The sequence below is a fragment of the Dermacentor silvarum genome, chromosome 8 (assembly GCF_013339745.2).
Source record: "Dermacentor silvarum isolate Dsil-2018 chromosome 8, BIME_Dsil_1.4, whole genome shotgun sequence".
In the NCBI taxonomy this organism is placed as follows: Eukaryota; Metazoa; Arthropoda; class Arachnida; order Ixodida; family Ixodidae; genus Dermacentor; species Dermacentor silvarum.
The window spans coordinates 26,105,297-26,131,100 of NC_051161.1; the positions used below are offsets into that span (position 1 = coordinate 26,105,297).

The window sequence follows — 25,804 nt, forward strand, 5'->3', positions numbered from 1 at the left end:
GCACGTAAAGGTCAGATAATTCAAGTTGTGATACGCGGTTTCGCGCGGCATGTTCGCGGCGTCTGAAAAAGAGGCGGCATTCACGAAGCTCGGGAATTTGCGCAACACATGGTAGTCATGACGACGGGGCTGTCAAAATTACTGCGCAGTTAAAACAGGTTACGGGCTTTCTCGGGCTCATTCACATGCGCGTGCGAGCTTTCCTCAAGATTATGACGCGCGCGCGCGCTTAGCAGCAGTGCAGCAACAGGTTGCCTCGTGCGACGTGGCGGCGATCATGAATTCCGCGCGCGCGCACCTGCATTCTGCTGCGCGCGGCAGCCTCGACATGCGCGCAGCAGGAGCCTTATCGAGGCGTTGTCACGGCGAGGCCGTGATCTCGGCCGACGGTTCGACGGCCCGTTGACAGCGGCGGCGGCGGCCATGGACCGCGCGGCGCGCGGTAGCCGCTCCGATCGACGTCAGCGCTTTGCGTCATGCGCCGCCCACGCAGTCCGGCGACGGCCTCGCGCTCAGGGCCGCCGCGAGCGTGCACTCAGGGTGCGGCAATGGCAACAAGGAGTACTTTTATTTCAATGCTCTGGTCGAGTACAACAGCTAAAGGGCGTATGTACACAACGGGACGCAAGCTTAACGTCGTAGTAACAAGTGTTCCGCGCGTGGACGGACTGGCCGCTCACGAGGCACGGCGGCGGCGTAAATATATAATATATGTATATACAACAAGTGAGGGGAGCTATGTACACAGGGATACTTGGCACGGGGACTAGAGTGTCAGTGGACCCAGGGCCTGGCATGCGAGTCGAAGTTGAAGTCCAGGTTTCCGTCCACGCTGAGCTCGTGTTGAATCACCTGGTCGACGTCGCAGTGCAGACCTGGCACGGCGTCCAGGTCGAGGTCCAGGTCGTGAGGAAGGTGGTCGTTGAACGTTAGCAGACGACCCATCACCTGCGACGCGGAGGGCCCCATCGGCGGCGGTGGCACGGTGTCGTGCCGGTCGCCCAGGGTCATGGACTGGGTGAGCGTATCAGCCAGCGGGCCGGCGCCGTACCGGTCCACCGGCATCAGCGGCTGGGGCGGCCACGCAGACGGCGAGCCGGGCAGCGGTGCCAGCGGGCTGCAGTGCTGCAGGTCTAGCCGACTAGCTGGCGGTGACTCGGGGAACGGGTCCAAGGGGCCCTCCGACGAGGACGGACTCGGAGACGCGCGCAGGGCTTCCAGCTTCTTCTTGAGTCGGCCCCGCTTTTTCTCGTAGCGAGGCGTCTCCATAGAGGTTGCCCGGCGTCGTGCTGCCTTGCCAGGTTTCGCGTCCGGGTTCAGCATCCACCACGAGCTCTTGCCGGCACCTTCGTTCTGGACTCGCATGAATCGGCTGTGCAGCGACAGGTTGTGCCGGATCGAGTTCTGCGAGGGGACAACGACCCAGGCCGGGGTCAGTCTCGATCATCGCGAGGAGGTGGGTCCGAACCCCACACCGCGCACATGCAACACACGCACCCCCCCTCCCAACCGCCAGGCCACCTCCCCCCTCCGTTCAGATGAGCACGCGCGTTGGCATAGCGCCCGAAGGCCGCGTCGCCATGCCAACGGCGGCTCGCGAACACGCGTGGGCCAAGGTCACCCCTTTGGGTCGAAGCCGGCGAGCCGTCACGTGCGCGAAAGTCACGTGACACCGAAAACGCCCCGAAGGTCTTGGCAGGAGAGGCCTGGCGAGCGAGAGGGGCGGCGCGTGGAAAGAACCCCGGCGGCCAAGTTGCGATCGGCGCAACAAGTCGTCATGGCCGTCGGGGCCGCTAGCCCTAACGCCGGCCACGTCTTACCTTCCAGCCGGCGGAGCTGTTGCTGTCGCCCTTGTCCTTGAAATAGGGCACGTTCTGCACCATCCACTCGTAGATCTGTGACAGCGTGAGGCGTTTCTCGGGTGCGCTCTGGATGGCTTGCGTAATCAGGTCCGCGTAGGACATGTTGCCCCAGGCATTGCGCCGCGACGAATTCTTTTTCGGGGCGCCCGCCTCACCGAAGGGGCTCTCCTGCGGGCCCGCCTTCTCATCGCCGCCGTAATTGTCGGGCCGCGGCAGCGGCCAAGTGTTGGAGCGGGCACGCGTCTGCGGCTCGAAGCCCGGCTCGACATCAGCCAGCCGGTCCATGGCGCGTGTCAGCGATCAGGTCCGCCGTAATCCGAGATGATCCGCGCCGTAATCCATGGGGCACAGTGGCCACCCGAAGGCAGCCGATCAAACGCGCACTATCGAGGTACGGGCACGAGTCCCCGACTGCCGGGCGGAGCCGCCGCCGCGGCTGCTGCGACGCGGCTACTGACGTCACGCCACGAGCCGCGCGCGCGGCCAGCTGGCGCCGCCCAGCGGCACGCGCCACAGACCGCGCGCCCAAGGCCGCTCCTCCCCGCCCGCAAGCGCCGCTACTCGAGCGCACCGTTGGGCGAGGAGGCCGCGCGTCAAGTGGCCGCTCGAGACGTGTGCGTTATTGGCATCATTCTCTATTTCCTCCAACGTTGCAAACATTCCCGCAAAAATTGCGTATACAGCCTATTCATTGAACAATCGTGATCACATCCTGCACACCTCGCGGTTACTGCAATCCGAGCTAGCAGGCGTGTGTCAAAGCTCCTTTATTGTGGTCAAACAGGCTAAAAATGGGCAATGGAGAATGTTAACTTACACTGAAGGCATATAACAGCAAAAAGGTTTCTTTTTTTTTTCTTTTTCATCATCAAAGCCACGGTTTACGCGCTCACAACGCGCGCGCACTTTAGAAAGGGGGAACAAGGACAAACACCCGCCACCGGAGTCACTCAAGTCTGTAACAGTCAAAATAAGGATCTCAAGGCGAGGCTACAGAGGCCCTGCAGCTGCAGTTGCCTTGGCCACTGGGTCCTGCACGGCACACTGCTGCTGCTGTTGCTGCTGTTGTTGTTGTTGTTGCTGCTGTTGCTGCTGCTGTTGCTGCTGCTGCTGAGCTGCGGCTTCACCCAGAAGGTTGCGAATGTTGAGCCCAGGCTCAAGGTGGCAACAGAAGGCCTTGCCACATGTCGGACAGCCCGGTATGCACAGGGGCACTCTCTGCTGCTGTTGCTGCTCCTCGGAGCAGCCGGGCTGCTGCTGCTGCTGTTGCTGAGGTGCTTGCTGCTGAGGAGGCATCTGCAGAAGCTGCGGAGCATGGGTACGGCTGTGGCGCTCCAGCTGCACCTTCTGGCGGAACGTTTTGCCGCACGGCGAGCAGTTGAAGGGGCGCTCGCCTGTGTGTGTCCGCATGTGGCTCTCCAGGTGGGCCTTCTGGTTGAAGGACTTGCCACACGACGAGCAGACAAACATGCGCTCACCAGTGTGTGTCTTGATGTGCCGCTCAATGTGCTCCTTGCGAGTGAAGGTCTTGCCACAGGCCGAGCAGCTGAAAGGCCGCTCCCCAGTGTGGATGCGCACGTGGCTCTCCAGGTGCACCTTCTGGCTGAAGCGCTTGCCGCAATGCGGGCAGCAGAAGGGCCGCTCCCCTGTGTGGATGCGCATGTGGCGTCCAATGTGCTCTTTGCGCCGGAATGCCTTGCCGCACACGGTGCAGCTGAAGGGGCGTTCACCCGTGTGGATGCGCAAGTGGTTCTCCAGGTGGGCCTTCTGGCAGAAGGTCTTTGCGCACGTCGGGCACGTGTAGGGCCGTTCCTTCGGCTTGGCTAGTGGCTCTACAGTGCGTGCTGTCGCGGTCCACGGGGTACGATCGCTCACAGCCATGTGGCCAGCCATGTGTGTGTCCAGCTGGGCCTTCTGGCTAAACACGAGACCACAGAAGGAGCAGCTCCAAAGCAGCTGGGTGGCACCAGCGGGCTCCGTGTGGCAGCTGCGAATGTGGCACTGCAGTGCAGTGACGTCTCCAAATGTCTCACCACACACGCCACAGCGTTGGGGTGAAGGTGGGGCCACGGTCGCCACAGTAACCACCCCAGGTCCTGGCTTAGGGGCCTCAAGGGGCTCGACCACCTCTTTCTTGTCACAGACAGTGCAATTAGAGCGGCCCTCAGCATGCAGCACCACATGCTTGCAGAAGTCATTCACTGAGGTTGTTGCGAAGGGGCAGAGGGGGCAGCGGTGCGTGGTGGCTGCAGACGGGTCCACCATGGTGGCCGTGGCTGTCGTGGTGGCAATGGGTCCCTTGTGGAGCCGCACCAGGGCCTTGGACTCCTTGGGTCCCTCTGCAAAAGGGGAGGGACGCGCGTCAGGCGAGCCAGGGCGCCCCAGCCGAGGGAGCAGCGAGCGTGTTACTTGTGGGGCCGCGGTTAGTGGGGCTCGGCATGCAGGCGGGGGTCGGGGAGGGTGGGGAGGGGTATTTCCACTTTATGAGAGAGACGTAGAGAGGGCGCTTGGGTCTGTGTGCGTGTCTGCGTGGCAGGGGGGGCAGCACCCACCTGTGGGCGGGGCGTGGGTGCGCGCGTGGCGCTCCGCGTGCTCCCTCAGGCGGAAGGTGCGCTGGCACGTGGCGCAGCTAAAGGGGCGCTCTCCAGAATGTATGGTCAGGTGGTTGAGCAAGTGGGCCCGCTGGCCAAAGGGCTTGGCGCAGACAGAGCAGCAGAAGGGCCGTTCACCTGTGTGTGTCTTCATGTGGCGGCCGATGTGTTCCTTGCGCCGGAAGGCCTTGCCGCACACGTGGCAGCTGAAGGGCCGCTCGCCGGTGTGTATCCGCACGTGATTCTCTAAGTGTACCTTCTGACTAAACGACTTGCCGCACGTGGCGCAGCCGAAGTTACGCTCCCCCGTGTGCATCTTCAAGTGCCTCTCTACGTGCTCTTTGCGGCGGAATGCCTTGCCGCACGTGGGGCACACAAAGGGCCGCTTCTTGCCCCGAGGCCCCTCGGCGGTCGGGCAAGAGGACGACGAGCAAAGGGGGGGCTTACCCGGCCCGCCATAGCTAAACACCTCCGGTGGGGCGTGCGTGCGCATGTGCCCTTCCAAGTGCTCCTTATCCACGAATATCGCCCCACACACTGCACAGCTGAACAGCCGGCTGGCGTGGCTCTGCATGTGCTCGTCCAGCTCCTCCTTCAGGGCAAAAGCCTTGGCGCACACCCCGCACCCGTACAGGGTCACCGCCGTTTCCTTGCCATCTGGGCACATGCCGCACGCCGCCGCCACCGCTGCTGCCGCCGCGGCTGCCGCTGCCGCCTGCTGCTGTTGCTGCTGCTGTTGTTGCTGCTGCTGCTGCTGCACAGCTGCCACTTGGTGCAGGGCCACGTGCTTGTTCATCTCGTCCATGTTGTCCGTGGCAAACGGGCACAGCGGGCAGCGTGGCTTCTCCTCTCCACCTTCCGCCATGCCTGCAAAGGACCCGCAATCAGACCTGAAACCCAGCCCCCCTCCCCCCAACAATGTTGACCACGTGGTGGCGGCATGCATGCACGTGTCTGTGTGCTTGGTACAGATAAGAGAGGACACTGACCGGTTGGTGATGGAGGTGGCTTTATTGCGCGCTTAGGTACAGGGTGGCACGAATGGTGGCGGGGCTGCTGCTGCTGCCGCCGTCGTTGGCTGGGGGGCGCACAGTGGTAGGAAGGACGTCGTGGTCTTCTTGTGGCGATGCTGGGGCTGCTGCGTGGGCGGGCGGGCGTGCGTGCGCAGGTGGCGCTCGACGTGGGACTTCTGGCGGAAGGACTTGCCGCAGGCGGCGCAGTGGAAAGGGCGCTCACCTGTGTGCGTGCGCATGTGCCGGTGGATGTGCTCCTTCTGGCGGAAGGCCTTGCCGCAGGCGGCGCAGGCAAAAGGGCGCTCGCCCGTGTGGATGCGCACGTGGTTCTCCAGGTGGGCCTTCTGGGCAAACGCCTTGCCGCACGTCGGGCAGCAAAAGGGCCGCTCGCCCGTGTGCGTGCGCATGTGCCGCCCAATGTGCTCTTTGCGGCTGAAGCTCTTGCCGCAGACGGCGCATGCAAACGGCCGCTCGCCCGTGTGGATGCGCACGTGACGCGCCAGGTGCACCTTCTGCCGGAACGACTTGCCACACACGGCACAGGCAAAGGTGCGCTCGTCCGTGTGCGTCCGCATGTGCCGGTCAATGTGCTCCTTCCGGCCGAAGTGCTTGCCGCATGCTGAGCAGCCGAAGGGCCGCTCAGCCGGTGGGTGGGGAGTTCCAGCAGCAGCAGTGGAGGGAGGGTGCTGCAGCGGGGCGGGGGGTGGCGGTCCCAGCAGCAGGCGAAGGCCCTCGGGGGGCCCCGGGCAGGCCCGCAGGTGCGCCTCCAGGGCACCCCGCTGGGCAAAGGCCAAGCCGCACAGGCCGCAGGCAGCGGGCCCAGCCCGCCCCGCCCCGCCACAGTCGGGAGGGCAGAGCGGGCATCGGGTTGGGGGTACGCCTGCAGGTAACACAGCGGATAAGCGCCTCTAGAGCTCCTTGGCCGGGAAGAAGAGCGGCTTGGCCCCCTTGGGCGGCTGGTGGGTGCGTGCATGGCGGTCCACGTGCGACTTCTGGCGGAAGGCCTTCCCGCACGTGGGGCAGGCAAAGGGCCGCTCGCCCGTGTGGGTGCGCATGTGCCGCTTGATGTACTCTTTCTGGCGAAATGCTTTCCCGCAAGCAGAACACCGGAAAGGGCGCTCTCCCGTGTGGATGCGCACATGGTTCTCCAGGTGCACCTTCTGGGAGAAGGCCTTGCCGCAGGCCGTGCACAGGAAGGCCCGCTCCCCCGTGTGGATGCGCACGTGCCGCTCTATGTGCTCCTTGCGACCAAACGCCTTGCCGCACGTGCTGCACACAAAGGGTCGCTCGCCCGTGTGGATGCGCACGTGGCTCTCCAGGTGCACCTTCTGGCTGAACCTCTTGCTACAGGTAAAACAGCAAAAAGGCCGCTCCCCCGTGTGGGTGCGCATGTGCCGCCCAATGTGCTCCTTCCGGCTGAAGCTCTTGCCGCAGACCGAGCAGGCAAAGGGTCGCTCGCCCGTGTGGATGCGCACGTGGTTCTCCAGGTGGACCTTCTGGGCAAACGCCTTGCCGCACGTGGCGCAGCCAAACGGTCGCTCCCGGCCCTCGCGCGCCGCCCCCCGGCCACCCCGACCCCCCGCTGCCGCCGTCGTAGTCGCCGCGCCGGTGGCCAGGACCCAGCCTCCGTGGCAGGCCCGCTGATGGGCCTCCAGCTGGGCCCGCTGTGGGAAGGCCGCCCCGCACGCCTGGCACGCCGCCACATGCGCACGCAGATGGCCCTGCAGGCCTCCACTGTCGGCGAAGGCCTCCCCGCACACGCAGCAGCTCAGCTTGCCCGTCGCCGCAGCCTCCGCCTTGGCCCCCAACAACTTGTCGCACATGGAGCAGTTGCCGCGGGCGTCCGTGTGCACGCACATGTGCTTGCAGAAGTCGGCCACCGACTCGGTGGCGAATGGGCACAGTGGGCAGCGGTGGCAGCTGCTGGGGCCGGCCTCCGCCATGCGCCCTGCAAGGCAAGCTCCCTTCACCAGGGGCGCCGGCGCCCGCCCTGGTGCGGTCGTGGTGTGCCTGCCTCCGCCAACCAACCAAGGAGAAGAAGGCCGCTGCCGCCGGACACATAACGCGCGCTGCTCCGCCGCCACACGACAAAAACCAAGGAGGGAAAAGAAAACGTAACAAACAAGGAAGGAGGGGGGATATCTTTCTTTTTCTTTCTCATCACGCGGGTGTCTCGCGATCGTCTGCTTGTGTGTGTGCGCATGCGGCCCACCCGAGGCAACCTCGCACCACCACCATCACCAAGGCACGCCACCACGGGCCACAAGGGAACCAAGCCCGCTCAGCGGGACACTTACCGGGTGTCGACGTGTCCGCTGCCTGGTGCTCCACGGCCGCGGCCTCAGCAGTCCCCACCGTGCCGACGCTGCTGGTCACGGGCACCCTGCCGACAACGAGACGCGCGCTAAGTCCAGGACGCCAACCGCGATCGCACGGCGAGACTTACCCGGAGCCGCCGTTCAGTGACAGGCCTGCGATGGACGAGCCTTCTACCAGACGCTGCGCCGGCACCCTCAAAGCAAGACCTGCGTACATCGAGGCGTCGATCGGTCAGCAAGCTTGCAGCACGCGCCACAACGAAGGCGACACATCGGCAGCGGACGGACCGTGCGACGCGCGGCCGCCATTGGCGCCGACGGCGTCATGTGACCGCGAGCGGCCCAATCACAAGCGCCGCCGACGGGAACAAAGTGAGGGAGAAGCTTCCATTGCCCGATCCCTCCCTGTCAAAGGGCCGCTTCTTGTCAGATTCCGCGATCGGGCATTTTACCAGCGCCAAAGTGACTACGATATTCACGTTCTTCCGAAATAAAGTTACAATGCAACGAATACAACAGCAGCACGCAACCTCCGCGAGCTAAACGCACGCGACGACAGCACACACTGGCAGCTCGCGATAACTATAGACCCTCAAATTGGGTCAACAATTACGGCCAGTACAATGTGGCAGCCAGAGCAAAATAACCGGCCGTTCATACGTACGCCATCCTCAACGGTTTTTCCTCTTAGTCCGCTCGCACATTAACGCACTCGCGACAGAGCAAAAGCGGGAGGGGTGTATACTGCTCGTGCCGTGGCGCATGAAGCCAAGTTCGCAACGTAAGCCGGGCTAGGCTAGGGTGCCCCAGAGTTGGCTCACCTCTGACGATATTTATCCAAACTCTTCCGTCGGCGCGACATGAAGGAAACAAGTGGGCCGCTGCGGCCCGTGGCAGACCCGAGCCGGCGGGCCGCAGCAGCGGTCGGGCCGCGGCCCGATGGCACGCGTGGAGAGAGAAAAAACATCAGTGACGCGCTTTCTTGCGAGGGAAGCGTTCATTGTGTCGGCGGCCCTCACTCACCGCCTCCATCACACAGCACAGCTTGGCAAGCGGGAAACAACAAACGGAGGAAAAGCACTTCGTGCACTCACTCATCGAGTTCGTAACCATCTTCTGGATTCATAACGAATCCCTGGACTTCTCGCCGTGGTTAACAACTTGCCGACGCACCGAAACTTGCTGGAGAAGCGAAAGAAAAAGGCCTAATTGTCTCCCTCGCCCAACTTCAATGGCAACTTGGGGAAGCGTAGCCTCGCCCCAGACAATCCAAAATGTCCTCTCTCGCCGACCCCGCGGGGATTTCGCGGGGAGGGAGACCTAGCCTCGAACCAGACGAGCTTTCGCGAGAGCTCACCATTCAACATGGCGGCGTCCGTGCTGTTCGCAGTTTCTATTTCGCAGAGGGCGGCTACTTTTTTACCGTGCGTACGCCGTTGCGCTTCAAGGCCAGCGGCGGCACTTTTCGCACTCCAGTCAAAAGTTCGCTTCTTCAGCGATGATCGTGCGTCCTCTGCAAGCCGTAAGCGTGACGAATTTATTTGTCTTCTCCGAAACTGCTTTAAAGCCCTCTGTGTGGTTTCTATGCAGGTCTGACGGAGCGCAAGACCAATGCTTACGATAAATGGATATTGGCTCTATACAAGAAATATCCAAAGGGGCAGGTTCCAGACTTTGTTCCGTAAGATTTATTTGTTTTTTACTGGCCCTTTGTAGCAAGACCGCTATCGAGTCGATGAATATCGTATTACTTTAGTTTTTAGTTCATTGTGAGGCTGAGACTTTCGGTTCCTAGTACGGGCGAATTCTTACCAGTGCCGATTTTGCTTATTTCGCAGGTCTGGTGTCCTGGAGAAGACGCGCAACAAGGCGCGAATCCACTTGAACCTAATTTTGGCGTTCTTAACTCTCATGGGTGCATTTCTCGCTGCTTCGTCGGGACGACGGCGACATGAGCGCGGCGACAGCATTGCCAAGATGAACCTGGAATGGCACGAAAAACAGAAAGGCTCGTAACTGGCAGGGAAATAGTTTTATTCTCCTCCCCGAGGCTCTATGTACACAGGGGTGGCGGGGCCCCGGGCAAATAAATACAGTTTATTTCTTTCTTCCTCTTTCAACTCTCTCTTATGTACAAGCAGCAGCAGCGCGGCGGACTAGCGTCGGGGCGGCGGACCCCGTCAGAAGCGGTAGTCGGCGCCCTCCGCGGCGGGGGCAGGGCCGAACTGGAACTGGCCGCCTTGAGCAGGCGGCGCGATGCGCGAGTCTTCCTCTTCGGTGCCAAAGTAGTGCTCAATCATCTCGAAGGCCTTCTGGTAGATGTCGGCGTTCTCGTGCGACTGGAGGAACTCGATCTTGTCCAGGCCGAAGCACTCCTCGACCAGCACGGCGTACGGGTTGAGCCGTCCCTGCTGCGCGTCTTGGGCTCCGAGCCGCAGGATGTTGTCCAGTCCGTTCAGTGCCACTTGCACCACTTTGGGGTCGGCCGCAGTGAGCAGGTCGCACAGCGGCGCCACGCACTCCTGCTGCACCAGGAAGCGCACCTGGTCGGGAGAGCCACCCGACGTGGCGTTGGTGATGGCCCACGCGGCCTCCTTCTTGGTCTTCAGCTCGGCTCGCGACAGCACATCGACCAGCACGGGAAAGATGTTGGCGTCGATGACGGCCTGTATCTGCTGCCGGTTGCCGGCCGTGATGTTGGAGAGCGTCCAGCAGGCTTCCTTGCGTATGGACTCCTTGGGTGACGAGAGCAGGTGCAGCAGACAGGGTAGCGCGTTGCAGTTAAGCACCACCTGCGTCTGCGCGTCATCGCCGGTGACGATGTTGCCGACGGCTCGCAGCGCGGCCGACACTACGCCCTGGCTGGCGTGCATCAGAAGTTCCACAAGCCGCCTGCAAACGCCCGCGTCGATCACTGCCTGTATCTTGTCGTTGGGGCCGTCGGAGAGGTAGGACAGGGCCCAGCAGGCGTCGGCCAGCACGTCGAAGTCGTTGACGTACAGGAGGCGCGCCAGAAGCGGCAAGCACGGCTGCACCTGCTCGAACCGCGGCGGCGGATTCTTGCCGCGGCACAGGTTGGAGAGCGCCCACACGGCGTTGCGTGTCATCGAGGTGCGCGTAGACTTGCTGATAAGCTGCAGCAGTGGCATCAGGATGCCCTGGTCGAGCACGTAGTCGCGGCACTCCGGCGAGTCGCCGGCAATGTTGCCCAACGCCCAGACTGCCTGCTCCTGCACGTCCTCGTACTCCGAGCCCAGGAGGCGCACGAACACAGGCACTGCGCCGGCTTCGACCACGCGCCGCGTCTGCAGCGACGTGCCAGAGGCGATGTTGGTGAGGGCCCAGGCTGCTTCGAACTGCAAGGTGCAGTGGTCGTCCCGCTGCAGGAACTCAACGAACCTCGGCACGATGCCCGTCTCGATGACCTCGTCGATGGGCGGGTTCGGCTCGCGAGACAGAAGTTTGCGGAAGCGCTGAGTCGCCTGCAGCTGAAGCTCCGGACTGTCGGCATACAGCTGGGCCACCATCTCCGCCGTGACGCCCGCTCGCTCGGGTCCCGAGCCGCCATCTCCGTCCGATTCCGGGGCGCCCAAGTTGCGTCTTTTGCACAGCTCACTTTCGCGCTTCAGTTTGCGCAGCTGCACACCCTCTTCTTCGCGCCGCCGCCTCAGCTCTTGGGCGTCCAGGCCGGCATTCTTGTAGCGCAGCCGGTGGCTGTTGCCGCTCCCCGCGTTGCCGCCGCTCGCCATCGTCGGACCTGCATGGAACCAGTCGAAGCTCAGATCGGCCAAACTCTACGTAGGCTTAGCGCCCAATCGCGAGACGGGCTTGGCGACTGTAAAACTGGCACTCGCGTCGTGATCTCGGCCACCAATTCAAGCCTACGCGTGCGGTCGCCCCTTCATACCGCTATACTTGTTCCCAAATAATGCGACGACTCCGCCGGTGTCGACGCTAGGCCTTCAGACGTCTCCGTCGCAGCTAGCCTCCAGATATTGCCAGTGGTCTGCCGCACTGACCAGGGTAGCTATGGCACGACATGAGGCACACTTTCCCCGACTAGCAAAGCTGTCGGATTGCCGATTGGGCATAGCAGTAAGTTACATTTAATAAAAGCGATTGTTTTCTGCATACACCAGGAATGTGCAACACTGCATACCTTTTAATTTCCAGCACAACGCAGAAGATTCCTCCGAGCTCCCACAATCTGAGCGAGTTGCATTATGGGTACATATTTCTCTCTCACCATTTGTACGGTAACGGTGAGATTCCTGACGGAAAGAAAAAATTATTACTTCTGAATTTTTTCAGTGTGCGCAGGCTACGTGTTTAAAGCAACTGATACCGAATATCCCAGTTATTAAATTTTACGAACGTGCGGCTAGACCGGTACCTATGAACTCGTAGAAACATGGCGGCCTCCGCATCAGCCGGCGAGACTGTAATCCCATGTGACGATTTTATGGCATTTCAGGTAATGTTCAAAACCATCCTGCCAGCTTTTCCCTGGTGTTCATTGTACCATCACCGCATCTTTTCAGGAAGTGCTGCGGAAGTTTCGTCGTGTAGACGACAACATAATATCATCTTTAAACACAACTTTACCAACAGAATCCTTTGCCGCCGAGTGTGACCCCACCGGGCTGTGCAAAAAGTTGTACGAAGAGCTTTTAAACGCTTATGCTCAACGGGACAAGGCCATCAAAGGGTGCCTGCAGCAGTCGAAAGACAAGTTGGACCATCTTCAAGAGTTGCGCGCGGCGAAAGGTGACGAGCCGGCCACTTTGAGGCAACTTCGGAAAGAGCAGTCCAAGGTGTGTGTGTGTGTGCTCGCTGAGCAAGTAACGCGGCCAAGACCGGCTCCTTGTGAACGTGCTGCTCTTGCGCCTTTCAGATTCGTATGTTGCGGAACGAGCTAAACGTCGAAGAAGTTGTCAAGGACCGCAGTTTAAAGGTGGGTAGAGTATTCGAGCCTCCGAGAACTTTATTGTAGCCTTCCAGTGATCCGTAGGCACGATTTCAAGCGTCTTCCCCGTCCGTTCGCGTCATTTCCTAACGGATAAATATTTTCCGTGTGGTCACTAATAACTTACTGGTGCGCGGTTAACAGCCAGTGCCACTTTCACTTAAACTCGCGTACTCCATTCGTAATAATTTTTATATGATGAGCAATGGTCGCAACAGGCAATTGTATTCGTAGCTGCGCGGGTGGGAAGGTGATCGTTTACATGCGATAATTTCATAATGGTATTATCGATAATAAATTCGTGCAGGCTGGTTTCCAAAAACTCCGTTTGGAGGCTTACGTCGTAATGCTTTCAGTTTAGTAGAAGAAAGCATTTTGACAAACCACACAGTTAATTTGTGTTGACTTTGATATATCGCCAGGAGACAACGATGAAGTACGCGCGTGAAGGCACTGGCGCTCTGGCACGAGCGCGCCTCACGGAACGAACGCGTCGCCAGTGTTTTCTTCTAGCCTGGACTGTGGTCTCCTAATATGTTTATGTTCCCGCGAGTTTAATAAATCGTCGGCAGCCCACTACGGCTGTAGAGACGCAACAATTGGCTATGAGGAAGACTCTGGACTCACCAGCACTTCACCAAAGGAACAACATGGCGACACCGGACTTTGGTGGGCTACCCGAATTCAGTGGCAGCTCCGGCTATGGAGATCCTGGTATGGGAGGCTTCAATTCTTTTTCGAAGCTAACGACATTTCGGACGCTTCCAAGAAACGTGCTCATCTGCTCGCATTATGCAGGGAACAGACTTGCGACGTTGTGTGCGCTCTCAGCCCAAGCAGTCAAGCCAAGTAAGCTACGAGGACATAATCAAGATGCTCACGGCGAAACGGTCTGTGATTACGCAACAGCGCTCAAGAAACTAGCAGCGGATTGTAATTTTGGAACCAGTGCAGACATGGCTGCGAATCCGACAATGCTGCCTATTGACGTAATGTTGCGGGATCGTTTCGTTTGTGGTCTCCGGAACGAGCTGGTCCAGCAACGGTTGTTCGCAGAAAAGGACTTAACGTTCAAGAAAGCATTGACTTTGCACTGCGAGCTGAAAACGCCGTTAAACGTGAAGGTGGAATTGAAAGACGTTCACGAAGCCAGTACAAGCATCTGCAAGACAAAGTCCAGGTAGCTCCAATACCTATGCCCCAAAGAAGAATCAATGCTGTTGGCGTTGCGACGCGCAATGTAGTCCAGACACTTGAAAGTTTGACAGTTTCCTGCAACTACTGCAAGAAACACGGACACATTGAAAAAGCGCGCATAAAGAAGCGGAAAGAAGCAAGAACTAGGAGGAATAACAATATCGAAAATCCACGACAAGGAATTTCGCTGACAGCCTCAACACCAGACGTGGCACTTTACGCACTAAGCTCCTTAGGGGACGCGTCCAGTACACAGAAGTTACATTCAGCTACACAAACATGGCAAGCCCTTGGATTTTGAAGTCTAATCAGGTCCAGCCTGCACTCTCATCAGACCGCAGTCCAAGCGTTCGTTCTGTGAGGCACGCTCGTGCCAGAGCACCAGTGCCTGCGCGCGTGCACTTCATTGTTATCGTCTCCTGGCGACATATCAAACTTGTAGCCTATTTACTGGTGACTACACTCCAGATCACAATTGTGCAGAACATGCGCCTTGTGTTTCTAGAATCTGGTTAGCAACAGTTACGAGTGAAATTTAGATGCAAATAGCCACCTATGAGCAGGCATAGTCACATGGAGTAAAACTCCATCCATTATGGGCCTAGTGGACATGATGAAATATTGCTGTAGGCAAGTTTTTTTTTAGCTGTTCAAGGCACAGTTTTTGTATGTGGATAGTATTTGCTGTGGCTTTGCGGCCCTACAATCTAACGCCAAGCTATAATGCTGTCTGTGCAGGTGTTCCACGACCGATGCCGGCTCTTCTACAGCCCACCAGAAGTTTAATAAGAAGGAACACTAGGTGCCTCCAGCTACTACTGCTTTTTTGTAGATAAACCAGCAACACGATTCTTTTTTAAAACTTCCAGGCAGACTTGGCATCTTTATTCTTGCAATGTGTCGGCACGACAGTAGAAGAGCAGGTAAGCTTGGCTGGCCAGCACCTTCTGTTGTGTTGCGGGCACCACTCTACTGTCGCTGGCATGAAACCAGCTCCCACCAGCACCTCGGACATAGGCTGTGTAGTGGCCACCCGTCATCCTGCCAGCATGTTCCACAACTCCGTAGAGAGTATAGGTTTCCGAAGCCTTAATCTGAAAAATGGTCAAAAGGACACCAAGGGTCAATTCTCAACATAGCAGTAACAAAATAAACTTCAAAGAACGAGTGGTTTGCTCTCGCTGCATACTTCGTTTGCAGTTCTGTGCAAGTTCATTCTTTTGGCTGGCAAAGTAGGAGGCACCAAAAGGCCTCCAGCAATTGGCACCTCTGCTAGGCTCACCGGTTCTTACACAACTGAGAAAATCTGCATTGTTAGATGGAAACGCAATGCCACTGTACTGTGTATATAAACACAAACCATACAAAGAATCATGATGGGGAGGATGACCGCAAATTGCGCTCAATTTGTCCGTGTTTTCTTGTGTGGGCTGTGTATAATGTGCGGGCTATAATGCCAATGGATCATAGCACCCACATTTCAACTTTTTTTTTGCGTGTTCTGCACCTAGGACATTGTACTGTCAGCATTTGTGGCGAATCGGATCTGGGAGAAAGCTGAATGTTTCCGCAGCTTGGAATTTGAATTTTTAGCCAGCACGAGCAAATGCAATCAACATAGTTTAGTACATTTTACTGGCTGCACATATAAGCTGTTATGAAATTTAACTTTATTGCAAAACCTGTAGCGACAATTCTTTTGATGATGACTGTACGTTGCTCACCCTATTCAGGCCAGATCATGTAAAACTATGCACTGCACATGGCACACCAGTTACGAAAGGGAACACCGTATTTGCATTAAAAAAATTTAATCTGTTCTTGCACTGCAATAAAAAGTTCTGTGACAGGAATCTTAATGTGAGAACTATAGACCTACTAGCAGTCAGTGTGGTTCTGACCTATACTTTTAAATTATAGGGTTTAACGTGCCAAAACCACGATTTGATTATGACCCCCTGGGCTTCTTGTGCACCAAATGCACGGTACACGGGCATTTTTGCATTTCACCCCCATCAAAATGTGGCCACTGTGGCCGGCATTCAATCCCGCACCCTCGGGCTTAGTGGCGCAATGCCACAGCCAGTATGCAACCACGGCGGTTTGACCTATTAGCAGGAACTGATGTCTGGACACAGATTATGTTCCCTTTCATACCGATATAGAGTGTACATATCAAAATGCAAAAAATGTATGTAGGCACTGATTAGTGAGACACATTTGTTTGTGTTACAAACTGCTACACATGGGAGAGAGGACATGCACAGCTGTGCAGACACCGTGGCACCAAAGAAAATGTCTGTGTATATTGGACGTTATTTCGAGAGGCCCAAAAACTATTCTTGAACATCTTTATAGTGTAGCAGTACAACCATCGACAGCACGGCATCTCAAAAGACAAAAATTAAAAGCTCCGAGCTAGGCTGGAATACCAGCGCTGTGTCCAGCCTGCCACGTTGAGGTTCACCGGATGATCACAGCTTGACGCCTCTGCACTGAATAACGTCTCCTGCCACACACAAATTAATGGTATCCCCAACAATACAAGTCTACCAACAATGAACTCAGCCACATACTGCAGCAAAGAACTTTCTTGCACATTTTTAAAAACCCGCTGTTACGACATGCATCTGAGCTAGCACGATCTATTGGAATAGTTCCATGTATGAATGCAAGAATGCTGTCACATGCAGTCCTGCACTGGCTTCACAATTGGTAAGGCTCATTCCTTTGGTGAAAATATATTGCAATCTTGGTGGCGAGGATTGCAAACATTGCAAAAGATTGCAATGTTTGGTTTCGTCAAACCAGTCCTGCATGAGCTTCAAAATAAGACGGTGGTGCCCGTTTCATTCCTTCAGTGACATCAGCTACAAGCTTCATTGGCTCCGTACTCTAACCACTGAATATAACAGTGCTAAGGAAAGCGGGAAAAGTGCAGAATGAAAGCGGGGCACTATATCGAACAATGCCTGTACCCACGGCACCTCGCAATCGTTAATCACACTGGGAATAATGGAAGGAGGGGTGTAGAAAAAGCCACAATTTCCTTGCTTCTCGCACTGTGAGGAGCAACCAGCGCCCTCTCGGGAGGTCCTGCACAAGACTACACTTGCACACAGTTCTGCAAGAAGTTGCCTGTGACAGAATTGGCTCTCTCTCTGGCAGAGGAATTCAACTTTCGGCCGAATGAGGATGGACATCGGAGGCTAAAGCATGGAACCAAGGTTACCAAGGCTCCTTGGTTACCCGTCTCTTGCCATAATTTTACCCCCATCCAAGTAACAAGTTCCCCAGAAGCCAATGCATTCTAATGGGATAACTCAATCAGGCATAGCGTTTTGTTATTGGTGTAAGCACTAGGCTGCTGTGGCATGTGCAAGCAATATCAATCTACAGTACCCATTGTCCCTGCTGAACAGTTGCCTTGTCTGTCGGTTATTGTTGCATAATACAGACAGTGCCAAGGAGCTGCAGCTTTGTCGTGAAACTGCTTTCGCAATGCTCTCTTGCGGTACATGTTATGAGAAAAAGCAAAGCGTCGCCATCTATGCTGTACGGGGTGAGGCAGTGCCAATTTCCTGCTTCACAGTTTGTATTAAGCTGAGCCTGGCGCCGGTCTATTTTGAATAATGTCTAATATGCATGCACAGCAGTCATGAACTCGTAGAAACATGGCAGCCTCCACATCAGCCGGCGAGACTGTAATCCCATGTGACGATTTTATGGCATTTCAGGTAATGTTCAAAACTATGCTGCCTGCTTTCCGCTTGCCTAGAAGAACCATCGTACTCACCTCTGCATCTCTGCAACAGAAAGGTGTCAGGTCAAGCTCCACGGGGAATGGCACATGCTTCTGCACCTTCCGCAATGTAGCACCCTGCTGGAAGCGCTTGAGGTGGAGCGTCAGAACGCGGGGGGTCTTGAACACCTGCAGCTGCAGGCTTGCTGCCGCACGTGCCGACTTGCAGCCCTCGCAGTGTAGACCATTGGCCCCTACATGCCACAATGCACAAACGCCTCATTTCAAGTTTCTCTCTCTTTTTTTTTTCTTAAATAGAATGTTAAAACCCTATAAACCCTAGAAAAAAATTTAGGCAAGGGTGAGAGCCCCTAAATATTTACTATACTTGTTTCTACAAGCCAGTTTCGGTTTCAGAACCTGGGAGGTGGAAATGTAGACATCAGGACACACTGGCTCGCTTAATTCCAGCAAAGGCTGCAGCTGCCACATGTAAGTGCAGCCACATGTGCAGCACTTAAGTTCACACATTTATGAGCAAACTCGTCACACCTAGCCTACTCGCTACACAATGTCGGCAAATTTAGCTCAGATAATGTCAACGTTAGTCTGTCACTTCAACCTACTTTTGTATAAAATTAAAATACGTTGCCAAACCATCATACCTGCTAAGTGTCGTTCTTTTACATGCGACCAGCCTTTCGTAGAGTTCCTACAACTTTACCACCAACCTGGCAGCCCAAAATTTAAAAAATATTGTTGCAAAATATTATGTGAGGACACCAACCAGACAACTGAACAGAGCATTGCTGCAGCTTGTGTACATGCTTTCTGAGCGCATGGCATGCGCTGCCTTTGGACATCATTGCAAAACGCTTTAATATCACAGCCATATCTAACGACATCGAGGGTACTGTATCAGTGACAGTGGCGAGGACTATATCGGCACTAGCTCAGTGGCGTGTACACGTGAAGAAATTAATGTGTCACGAAAACAACAGCGGTTGCTTTTTTTGCACGAAGGAACCACGGGCATTATGCATGGCCAGAAAAATTGGCCCAAGGTTGCCCGCCCCTATGTAAGGGCCACACCTCGTCAAGGTTGCGGGAAAAAAAAGTGCAGCTCTTAAACGAGTATATACAGTGTGTATGTCTAAGTTGTAGAAAGGCATTCTAACTAGGGTGTATCAGCACGAAACCTAGGACAGACACAAAAGAGACAAGAATGGGGGCTACTAGTATCAACTGTTGGAAGACCGCCCACCGATATTAGTCTGCTTTTCCACGTATGAAACAACACGACACTTGGCGTGCCATTTGAACTGGTCACATAAAAGTGTAATGTAATTAAATACAGTATTTGCTGCGCTCTCAAGAAATTGCGCCTCCATAGCATAATTACTGGGTTGACAGCTATCCAATAAAGAAATAAGACAAAACGTTTCTGACAATATTCCTTTCTGTCAATAATCCTGTTCTGCGTACTGACTCGGATGTCCATGGACAGAAGAGGCAAGGCATCCTAGAAGCTTTCAAAAGTCATTTTTTCTGGATCATTACAAATGAGTAGTTACAATTGATTACCAATGATCATTACCTGTTGTTTCTTATGTGAAAAAGGTTGCATCCTGTATCTCACAATAAGTGACGCATGTAGAGATTGCCTCTGAGCAACAAACCATGGAGATCCTGCACACCATTATCAACAATGTCACACAAACTGCATGAAATATGTCGGCTGAATTTTTTATGCCCAAACGTGACACTAATCTGACTTTCACATAACACCAATTCACTTCATTTTACTGGGTACGTTTGCATCCATTTGTCCTTTTTTCAGCTTTTTATGCCCTGGGAAAAAAATGAGAAAATATTCCGAAGCCCTCACATCTCTAGCGGTAGGCGTTACTTTAGATCTGGGCTATAGGACAGTTTTCGCTGAGCATCGCTTACGCTCCACTCACATTTAAGGAGTTGCACTGTAGGGAATTCCACCTATTTAGCATTTTTGATAAACACATCTCCCCAAGACATGAGTGAACGATGAGCCAAAAAAGAAACAAAACAAGTGGATGGACACTGCTCAACCGGCTGTGTAGCGGAGCGAGGGCCACATTCTATGTTCTGCTGCAGGCATGAGTATTGTGCGCACGTTTACTGTTTCCATGGAGCGGCTGTGTGCAAATTGCTAGAATACACCGGTATTACCTTAAGCTATTATTATTATCTCACGTGTCCTTCCATTTTGTCATGTTGTATTACACTGCACAGAAGAATTAAATTAAAATATTGCTCCACTGTTCAATAGGCTGAGGAGAGATTAAAAAAAAAAAAGAAAAGCCATAGTTAGCAGCAAGTCTCAGGTGTAAGCAATTATGTTGACTGGCAACAGACAAGTGTCAGACTTGCACCTGCTATAGACACGACAGATATACCTAAGGGCCTTATTTTACACTCTTCCAATGTTGTTAATAAGAGCTTTTGTGTAGCTATCACTAACAGTATAGGCACATTCGACAAGCAGATGTACAAGGCATGTCTAGCTGACTAACCCAGTTTACAGTGTAGACTGCTTATAACGTAAGTTGCCGGATCAACGAATATCTGCACTATAAGCGGTACCGCACTATAACCAAAACAATGATTTTATTGCGACAGCAATTACATGGACACTCCAGGTATAAAGTCCAAGGGAGATAAAATCGTCGCCGCGCGCCGTATGCAAGTGAAAGCATGTGAGGGTGAGCAGGCGAGCGCGGCTCAATCTCGCACATGCAAGGGAGGAAAGCGGGAAGGAAGCGCGCTGTCTTCCGTCGCGTGCATGGCTCCGGGGGGAGTGGACGGGCGCATTCTTCTCCGGGCAGCCGTGCGTGCCTGCATGGGCAGCTGTATGTTGAAAGCCATCTGCGACGGGGCACAGTCTGCCGTGAGCTGTGTTTTCGCGGCTTAGTTCGCGTTGATGCGAGACTCGGCATGAAGGTCAATTCGCTCACTGCTGCTGCTGCTGCACTTCCTCACTAGCGTTTTGACAGCGAGTTTCGCATCATCGAGTGAGATGCGTTCATGTTTGCTTTCGCGCGTATGACACCATGCTTGTCAATGCTGAGAGAGTCGCGGCAGTGGACGTGCTTTCATGTGCTCCCGTTATCGCATCATTCTGCCCGCTCCGTGCGAGAAATGCTGCAATGCGCGGCCAGCACGGCTCGGCATAGAAATAGGAACGGAGCTATTCACGCACCAGCAACGTTGGAAAGCGCCCAACGGCGCTAGACACGCCGGTTGCATCGTGTCATTGGAGTATAGACCCCGGTTGTTCACCGCCGTGACATCACGAAGCGCGCACGTGTTACGTCGGAGTATATCTGCGGCTTGAGGGGAGTGTTTGCCGTCTCGGTTGATTGCTGAACTTCCAGGCAGCCGCACTGTAACCGGCATTTCGTCTCCCGCAACTGCACTATAAGCGATACGCGTATGCATAAAAAATTTGGGAAAATTAAGGGGAATCTGAAAAGACCGCATTATATCTGGTCCTGCACTATAAGCGGTTACGTTATCAGCGTTCTATACTGTACTTGTATAGTAGTCTGCTTTAGTCACACAGGTTACACCAATGCAAAACGGACGGTCGCACACCTTTCTATGCTACACCGTAGATGGCAGAATGGAACATGCCCGGCACTAACTTTCTAACCTTTAAGGACTTGCAGGAAAGACAGGTCAGTTTCTCTATACAAATGTCCCTTTGGCTGATTGATGGTGCTTGAAACATCAAAGCAATGCGGGGGCTACAAGAGGGAGAGAGAGCAATAACATTTCTTAGTACCAAAGGGAGTAAAGCCCAAGTCCGGGCCTCCTGGTAGGCTCATGCCTACTTGCCCAGCACGTTCTTGACATGCTGCACCAAAAGCGGCCACCATAGTTTTTCAAACTTTCGTGGGGGAGTGGTCCACTCCTACAAGGGGGGCTACAAGGGATGCTGTAGCGGAGAACTCCGAACTAACTTCAACCACCTGGAATTTTCTTACAAGCATCCAAAGTTCTGGCCCCATCAAAATGTTGCTACGGCATCTGGGAATCAAACCTGCAACCTTGGGCACAGCAGAATGCCATAACCACTAAGCCACTGCGAGGTTGAAATTTCGTTTTAAACTAAGCAATTGACAAATACCAAGCTGATCTATTTGTCTTTCTTTTCTAATCATTAAAGGCATGTAGGTGGACTAAGCAGAAACGAAACTCATTTATTTAACAGTTCATTCCCTTTGTCGTATTCACTTTTCTAGAACTTACCAGCGAGCAATTCTGGTGCTGTGAAGCTTCTCAGACAAGCCTCCAACGATCCCTCGGCGGGGCCCTTGGTGACCGCTGGCTCGTGCAGGTGGAGGCTCGACATCTGTGTCGTCAGCTGCTCCTCGCCAGGTGACCCGTTGTCTTCCTCGTCAGCCTCCGTTGGGTCAATGCTGCCGCCACTCAAGGCCTCTCGGTTGGGTGTCTTCGCCGCCGCCGCGCTGCTGCCACCCTCCAGTGCCTTCCGCCGTGCCCCTTTGCCACGTGGTGTGCCGTGTGCCCCTGCGCTTCCCCGGGGTGTCTTTTCCTCAGGGATGGGCAAGGACAGGTCCTGAAAAGGCTCTTCTCTGCGAGACACCTGCAAAGCATCCGAAAGTGTTGCATCCTTTTAAGACTGCATTCCTCATCCAGAATAAGCACAAGCACATCTCAGATAAATACCAATTAATTGATATACAGTAAAATCTTAGGGATACGAATTTCACAGGGTGCGTGAAATATTCGCATCACCAAAAATTTGTATCATCAAAACATACACAAAATAAAAAAAGTTATTTTTAGCAGAAAAAAAATCCTAATAGTGGAACCCCTTTGATGCATTCCTCACTGCTGAATTTTTCCGGCTGCTCCGTCGCGTTTTCACTGTCCCAACCTAAATCCCATGGACTTCCATGTCTTAAGTTCCCCTTGATACGTCGCCAATCTGTCATGTTCCTGCATCTTACGTTGCGTTTGAATGTCATAATTTTAGCAGTGCAGCCAGCTTCTACATTGCAACAAGTGCCGGTGCGTTACAACAAGCAACCGGCACGTTGCAGATACGGTACGGCTGTGCAGGTGCCGTATCTTTAAAGCGATCTGCGACGTGCGCAATGTGCGCGGGCCTCATCTTCAAAGCAATCTACCATGTTAAAGGGATACGGACACAAAATCAGAAAATTTTACGAAAATGCGGAAAATGAATCCTCAGTGTGCAATTACACCGAAAATAAGTAGTCACTTAGCTCATTTTTGAGCCGATGGCTTTATTTTTGGAATTTTTGTGAGCGCGCGGGTGTTGGAAAGCGGGTGTTGGAAAGCGTGATGTCACGACACCCTCGTCGGATAGCCAGCCGGCCGGCCGCGGTCATTCGAAGCGCGCCGCCATCGCGAACATAGATTCGACTTCTGGTGCCTCTACCAGTGATGAGTACACGTCTCAAGACGAGGACCATTCCAACTTGGCAAGAAATATTACCGCTTACGGTTACGAGCCTTCCATGTCAAGCGATGAAGAAGAGCAGGCAGCCGTGGACGTGCCGGTCAGGTTTTCGCGAACCGTAGCGCGAAGATCTCGCTTTGCGCCAGACATTTGTGCAAGAATTATTTGTCATTTCCTCTGTAAACTTGCTTTTTCAAGAGTGCCCGCAGGTAAGGCAGCTGCGGGGTGCTTCAGCACTGCGTGGATGACTGAATAGTAGTTTATGCCGTCGGCGTAAGCAACTGCATAAGAAGGCTGCAAGTAAACGAAAACAGTACCGACATCTTTTCGCCTCCTCTTTTCAAACGTGCCGCTGATCATTACTGCCTTGCGTTTTTGTGAGAAGACCGAGGGCACAGCGTCAGGCATTAGGTGTTGCCGTTTGAGCGGCATTCCGAGGCTTTTCAGTACAGTCGGGCTGGTCACAATCATCGTCGATGAAGTGGTTCGCGCAAATGAAGTCATTTTTTAGAGGTCTTCAGGCGGGGCGTGATGGCTGACAGGCAGGTATCCAAAGTTTACGCACCTTATCGTCTCTGGGAAACGTGTGCGATGGCGTGTCACGACCGACGATGATGTTATAACAGCAATGTCTGGGCATTTCCTTCTGCCGCGACGAACGCGTCAACACCGAGCGACGACCACGGGAAGGCACATGTAAGACGCACCACCTGCGTGGAGCGCCAATGGGGATAATGTTTCAGACAGACCACGCGCGAAGATTGCTGAAAGGGGTTAAACAAACGCTGTAAGGATCCTCGGAAACACTGCGACGGCTGTGGCCAACCTTGGCCGCACGCGCGGGTGGGTGTTATGACGTAAAATTTCAGCTTCTGCCGGCGGCCGCTTGGAGGCAAGGTGCAACAAAAAATCGCAAAAAAAAAGATGTTTCTTGTTTTGTTTTTTTCTTTTAAAGCAGCTTGTTGTATTCGTCATTTTCAACAGTCCAACTTTTGTTTCGACGCAAAAAAAAAACAATCGCCAACTTTTGTGTCCATATCCCTTTAACAAAGTGCGCCAGTGCCGGATAGCTTAGTATGTGCTGTGCTTTCGACATTTGGTTCGCATTGAAGAGAGAGACAACATAAAGGTCAATTCGCTCGCTGCTGCTGCTGCCACACTTCCTTATTCCAGCGTTTTGACAAGTTTCTGCTGTCATCAAGTGAGATGTGTTCATGTTTACCTGTGCATGCCTGACATCGTGCTTGTTAATTTAGTTAGTAAGCAAATGTTTACAAGTTCATACGGCTGATAAAACTACTATCCTTACTTCGTACAGCTGTCTACTAATTTGCTATCACAATCGTTGCTTTGCTTTTCAAGCAAAACTGCGACTTTGTTTTGTTTTTTTCCCGCGGTTTTTTGAAAGAAGTATCAACGGAGTTCTACTATCCGTGTCCATTTTATTCTTGCCCAAATCGTCAATGATCGCCTTCTAGAAGGTGCAAAAGTGCGCACACGTGATCTTACGAATGTTTTCACACGCCACTGATCGCCTCAGCACATCGAGTGCAGGGAGCGTTTTTGGCCATCGTGGCTGCTGCAGCGGTCCTCGTCTACTTCCTTGCTGGTCAAAGCATCAGGCTGTGATGTGGTCCGGTCTGCTCGATGGGGAGACCAATGAGAGATTACACAGCCGCGTGACGTGGCCGGTTGCTTGGCAACTACGGATCCCGCCCAGATCTCGCTATGCCGGCTTGTCTGTGCCGGTCGCTCCGCTGGCTCGGCCGCTGCCGCTGTTGCTCATGCGATCGTATGATCAACAGCGGCACGGCAACGGGTTCGGAACAGCCGATGTTTTTCGTATTGAAAGTAATGTATTTCGACCAAGCAATGTTACGAATTCATTTCACACCGAAATTCATATCAGCTGTGATCGTATTACCGGGGATTTACAGGGGGGATATTCTGTAAGAGTCCACCTAGTGGATTGTCCACTTCGGCTGTCGCCATTAGGCTGCTGCTTCACGAGCGCAAAGGTGCCACCCAGTCTCCTTCGCATTCGTGAAGCGGCAGCCAATGGCGACAGCCGAAGTGGACAGTCCACTAGGTGGACTCTTACAGAATAGCCCCCCCTGTAGTCCTGATGATTGATTGTAATTCTGAGTGTAAGTAAACCCAGAGCAACACCTAGGCCTCGTAGTGGAGGGCTGGTTAATTTCAATCATCCTGGGTTAACACATATTTAAACCAAAGTAGGAAAGTGTTTTTACATTTTTCCAAATTGAATTGCATGCAGCGGATGAAAGTAATCAGAACATACTACAGTCGAATCCCCCAACAACGAATGCCGCTACAACGAAATTTCCGCCACAACGAAGATTTTACGATTCCCCGTCAGCTGCCCATAGAAAGTAATACAAAAAAAGTCCCTTCATAATGAAGGCGTTTCATTCTGTGTTTCCGCTTCAACGAACTTTTCGAGAACAAAACTGGGACTGAATTGAAATTGGAACAATCGAGTAGTCAAATTAGAAGGCCCTTCCAAAGCTGTGACGATTGTATGTCCGCTTGAACGAAGTTTTCACGAACAAAATCAAATTTAAAGTATCGATTTAAGCCACTGCAATGCATAGCCAAGCGTGTAC

General features: G+C 54.3%; 6 protein-coding genes across 9 annotated transcripts in view; 2 read left to right on the forward strand and 4 right to left on the reverse strand.

The window, feature by feature from the left end:
- Nucleotides 1-549: 549 nt before the first annotated feature.
- LOC119460854 (forkhead box protein O6-like) lies at nt 550-2,274 on the reverse strand. Its single transcript, XM_037721961.2, has 2 exons — nt 1,821-2,274; nt 550-1,404 (listed from the first exon to the last, which is right to left on the reverse strand). The coding sequence occupies exons 1-2, from the start codon at nt 2,145-2,147 to the stop codon at nt 775-777; spliced, it is 957 nt and encodes a 318-aa protein (XP_037577889.1). The 5' UTR covers nt 2,148-2,274; the 3' UTR covers nt 550-774.
- Nucleotides 2,275-2,481: 207 nt separating this feature from the next.
- Nucleotides 2,482-9,016, reverse strand: LOC119460848 (zinc finger protein 260-like). Of its 4 annotated transcripts, none has more exons than XM_037721949.2 (5): nt 8,879-9,016; nt 7,913-7,991; nt 7,764-7,849; nt 4,901-5,320; nt 2,482-4,201 (listed from the first exon to the last, which is right to left on the reverse strand). In XM_037721949.2, the coding sequence occupies exons 1-5, from the start codon at nt 8,895-8,897 to the stop codon at nt 2,853-2,855; spliced, it is 1,953 nt and encodes a 650-aa protein (XP_037577877.1). In that variant the 5' UTR covers nt 8,898-9,016; the 3' UTR covers nt 2,482-2,852. The 4 variants fall into 4 exon arrangements, with proteins under 4 accessions (XP_037577877.1, XP_037577875.1, XP_037577874.1 ...); XM_037721947.2 differs by having other exon boundaries at nt 4,592-5,320; XM_037721946.2 differs by having other exon boundaries at nt 4,415-5,320.
- A 124-nt stretch (nt 9,017-9,140) lies between these two features.
- Nucleotides 9,141-9,895, forward strand: LOC119460858 (UPF0389 protein CG9231). The gene is made up of 3 exons (XM_037721966.2): nt 9,141-9,306; nt 9,375-9,465; nt 9,623-9,895. The coding sequence occupies exons 1-3, from the start codon at nt 9,150-9,152 to the stop codon at nt 9,798-9,800; spliced, it is 426 nt and encodes a 141-aa protein (XP_037577894.1). The 5' UTR covers nt 9,141-9,149; the 3' UTR covers nt 9,801-9,895.
- On the reverse strand, nt 9,802-12,034 carry LOC119460852 (importin subunit alpha-7). Its single transcript, XM_037721957.2, has 2 exons — nt 11,944-12,034; nt 9,802-11,541 (listed from the first exon to the last, which is right to left on the reverse strand). The coding sequence occupies exon 2, from the start codon at nt 11,531-11,533 to the stop codon at nt 9,965-9,967; it is 1,569 nt and encodes a 522-aa protein (XP_037577885.1). The 5' UTR covers nt 11,534-11,541; nt 11,944-12,034; the 3' UTR covers nt 9,802-9,964.
- An 83-nt stretch (nt 12,035-12,117) lies between these two features.
- On the forward strand, nt 12,118-14,813 carry LOC119460857 (protein MIX23). Its single transcript, XM_037721965.2, has 4 exons — nt 12,118-12,258; nt 12,326-12,598; nt 12,679-12,738; nt 14,686-14,813. Exons 1-4 carry the CDS (start codon nt 12,196-12,198, stop codon nt 14,731-14,733), a joined length of 444 nt encoding a protein of 147 aa, XP_037577893.1. The 5' UTR covers nt 12,118-12,195; the 3' UTR covers nt 14,734-14,813.
- LOC119460850 (ubiquitin carboxyl-terminal hydrolase 16) overlaps nt 14,797-25,804 on the reverse strand; it is a 29,426-nt gene continuing 18,418 nt past the window's right edge. The window contains exons 10-12 of the mRNA XM_037721950.2: nt 21,980-22,334; nt 17,744-17,943; nt 14,797-15,041 (exon numbers count right to left, since the gene is read on the reverse strand). Coding sequence (XP_037577878.1) covers nt 14,832-15,041; nt 17,744-17,943; nt 21,980-22,334 — 765 coding nt within the window. The 3' untranslated portion in view covers nt 14,797-14,831. The remainder of the gene's footprint in view (nt 15,042-17,743; nt 17,944-21,979; nt 22,335-25,804) is intronic.

Excerpts from the sequence above, each read along its gene's own strand:
- LOC119460857 (XM_037721965.2), top strand. The coding sequence starts at position 12,196 with ATGGCGGCCTCCGCATCAGCCGGCGAGACTGTAATCCCATGTGACGAT. Across the intron at positions 12,259-12,325 it reads ACGATTTTATGGCATTTCAG|GAAGTGCTGCGGAAGTTTCG; the intron begins GTAATGTTCAAA and ends GCATCTTTTCAG. Across the intron at positions 12,739-14,685 it reads TCAAGGACCGCAGTTTAAAG|GTGTTCCACGACCGATGCCG; the intron begins GTGGGTAGAGTA and ends CTGTCTGTGCAG.
- LOC119460858 (XM_037721966.2), top strand. The coding sequence starts at position 9,150 with ATGGCGGCGTCCGTGCTGTTCGCAGTTTCTATTTCGCAGAGGGCGGCT. Across the intron at positions 9,307-9,374 it reads TCGTGCGTCCTCTGCAAGCC|GTCTGACGGAGCGCAAGACC; the intron begins GTAAGCGTGACG and ends GTTTCTATGCAG. Across the intron at positions 9,466-9,622 it reads CAGGTTCCAGACTTTGTTCC|GTCTGGTGTCCTGGAGAAGA; the intron begins GTAAGATTTATT and ends CTTATTTCGCAG.
- LOC119460848 (XM_037721946.2), bottom strand. Across the intron at positions 7,850-7,912 it reads TCACTGAACGGCGGCTCCGG|GGTGCCCGTGACCAGCAGCG; the intron begins GTAAGTCTCGCC and ends CGTTGTCGGCAG. Across the intron at positions 5,321-7,763 it reads AGCGGACACGTCGACACCCG|GCATGGCGGAAGGTGGAGAG; the intron begins GTAAGTGTCCCG and ends GGTCCTTTGCAG.
- LOC119460852 (XM_037721957.2), bottom strand. The coding sequence starts at position 11,533 with ATGGCGAGCGGCGGCAACGCGGGGAGCGGCAACAGCCACCGGCTGCGC.
- LOC119460854 (XM_037721961.2), bottom strand. The coding sequence starts at position 2,147 with ATGGACCGGCTGGCTGATGTCGAGCCGGGCTTCGAGCCGCAGACGCGT. Across the intron at positions 1,405-1,820 it reads ACAGCTCCGCCGGCTGGAAG|AACTCGATCCGGCACAACCT; the intron begins GTAAGACGTGGC and ends GTCCCCTCGCAG.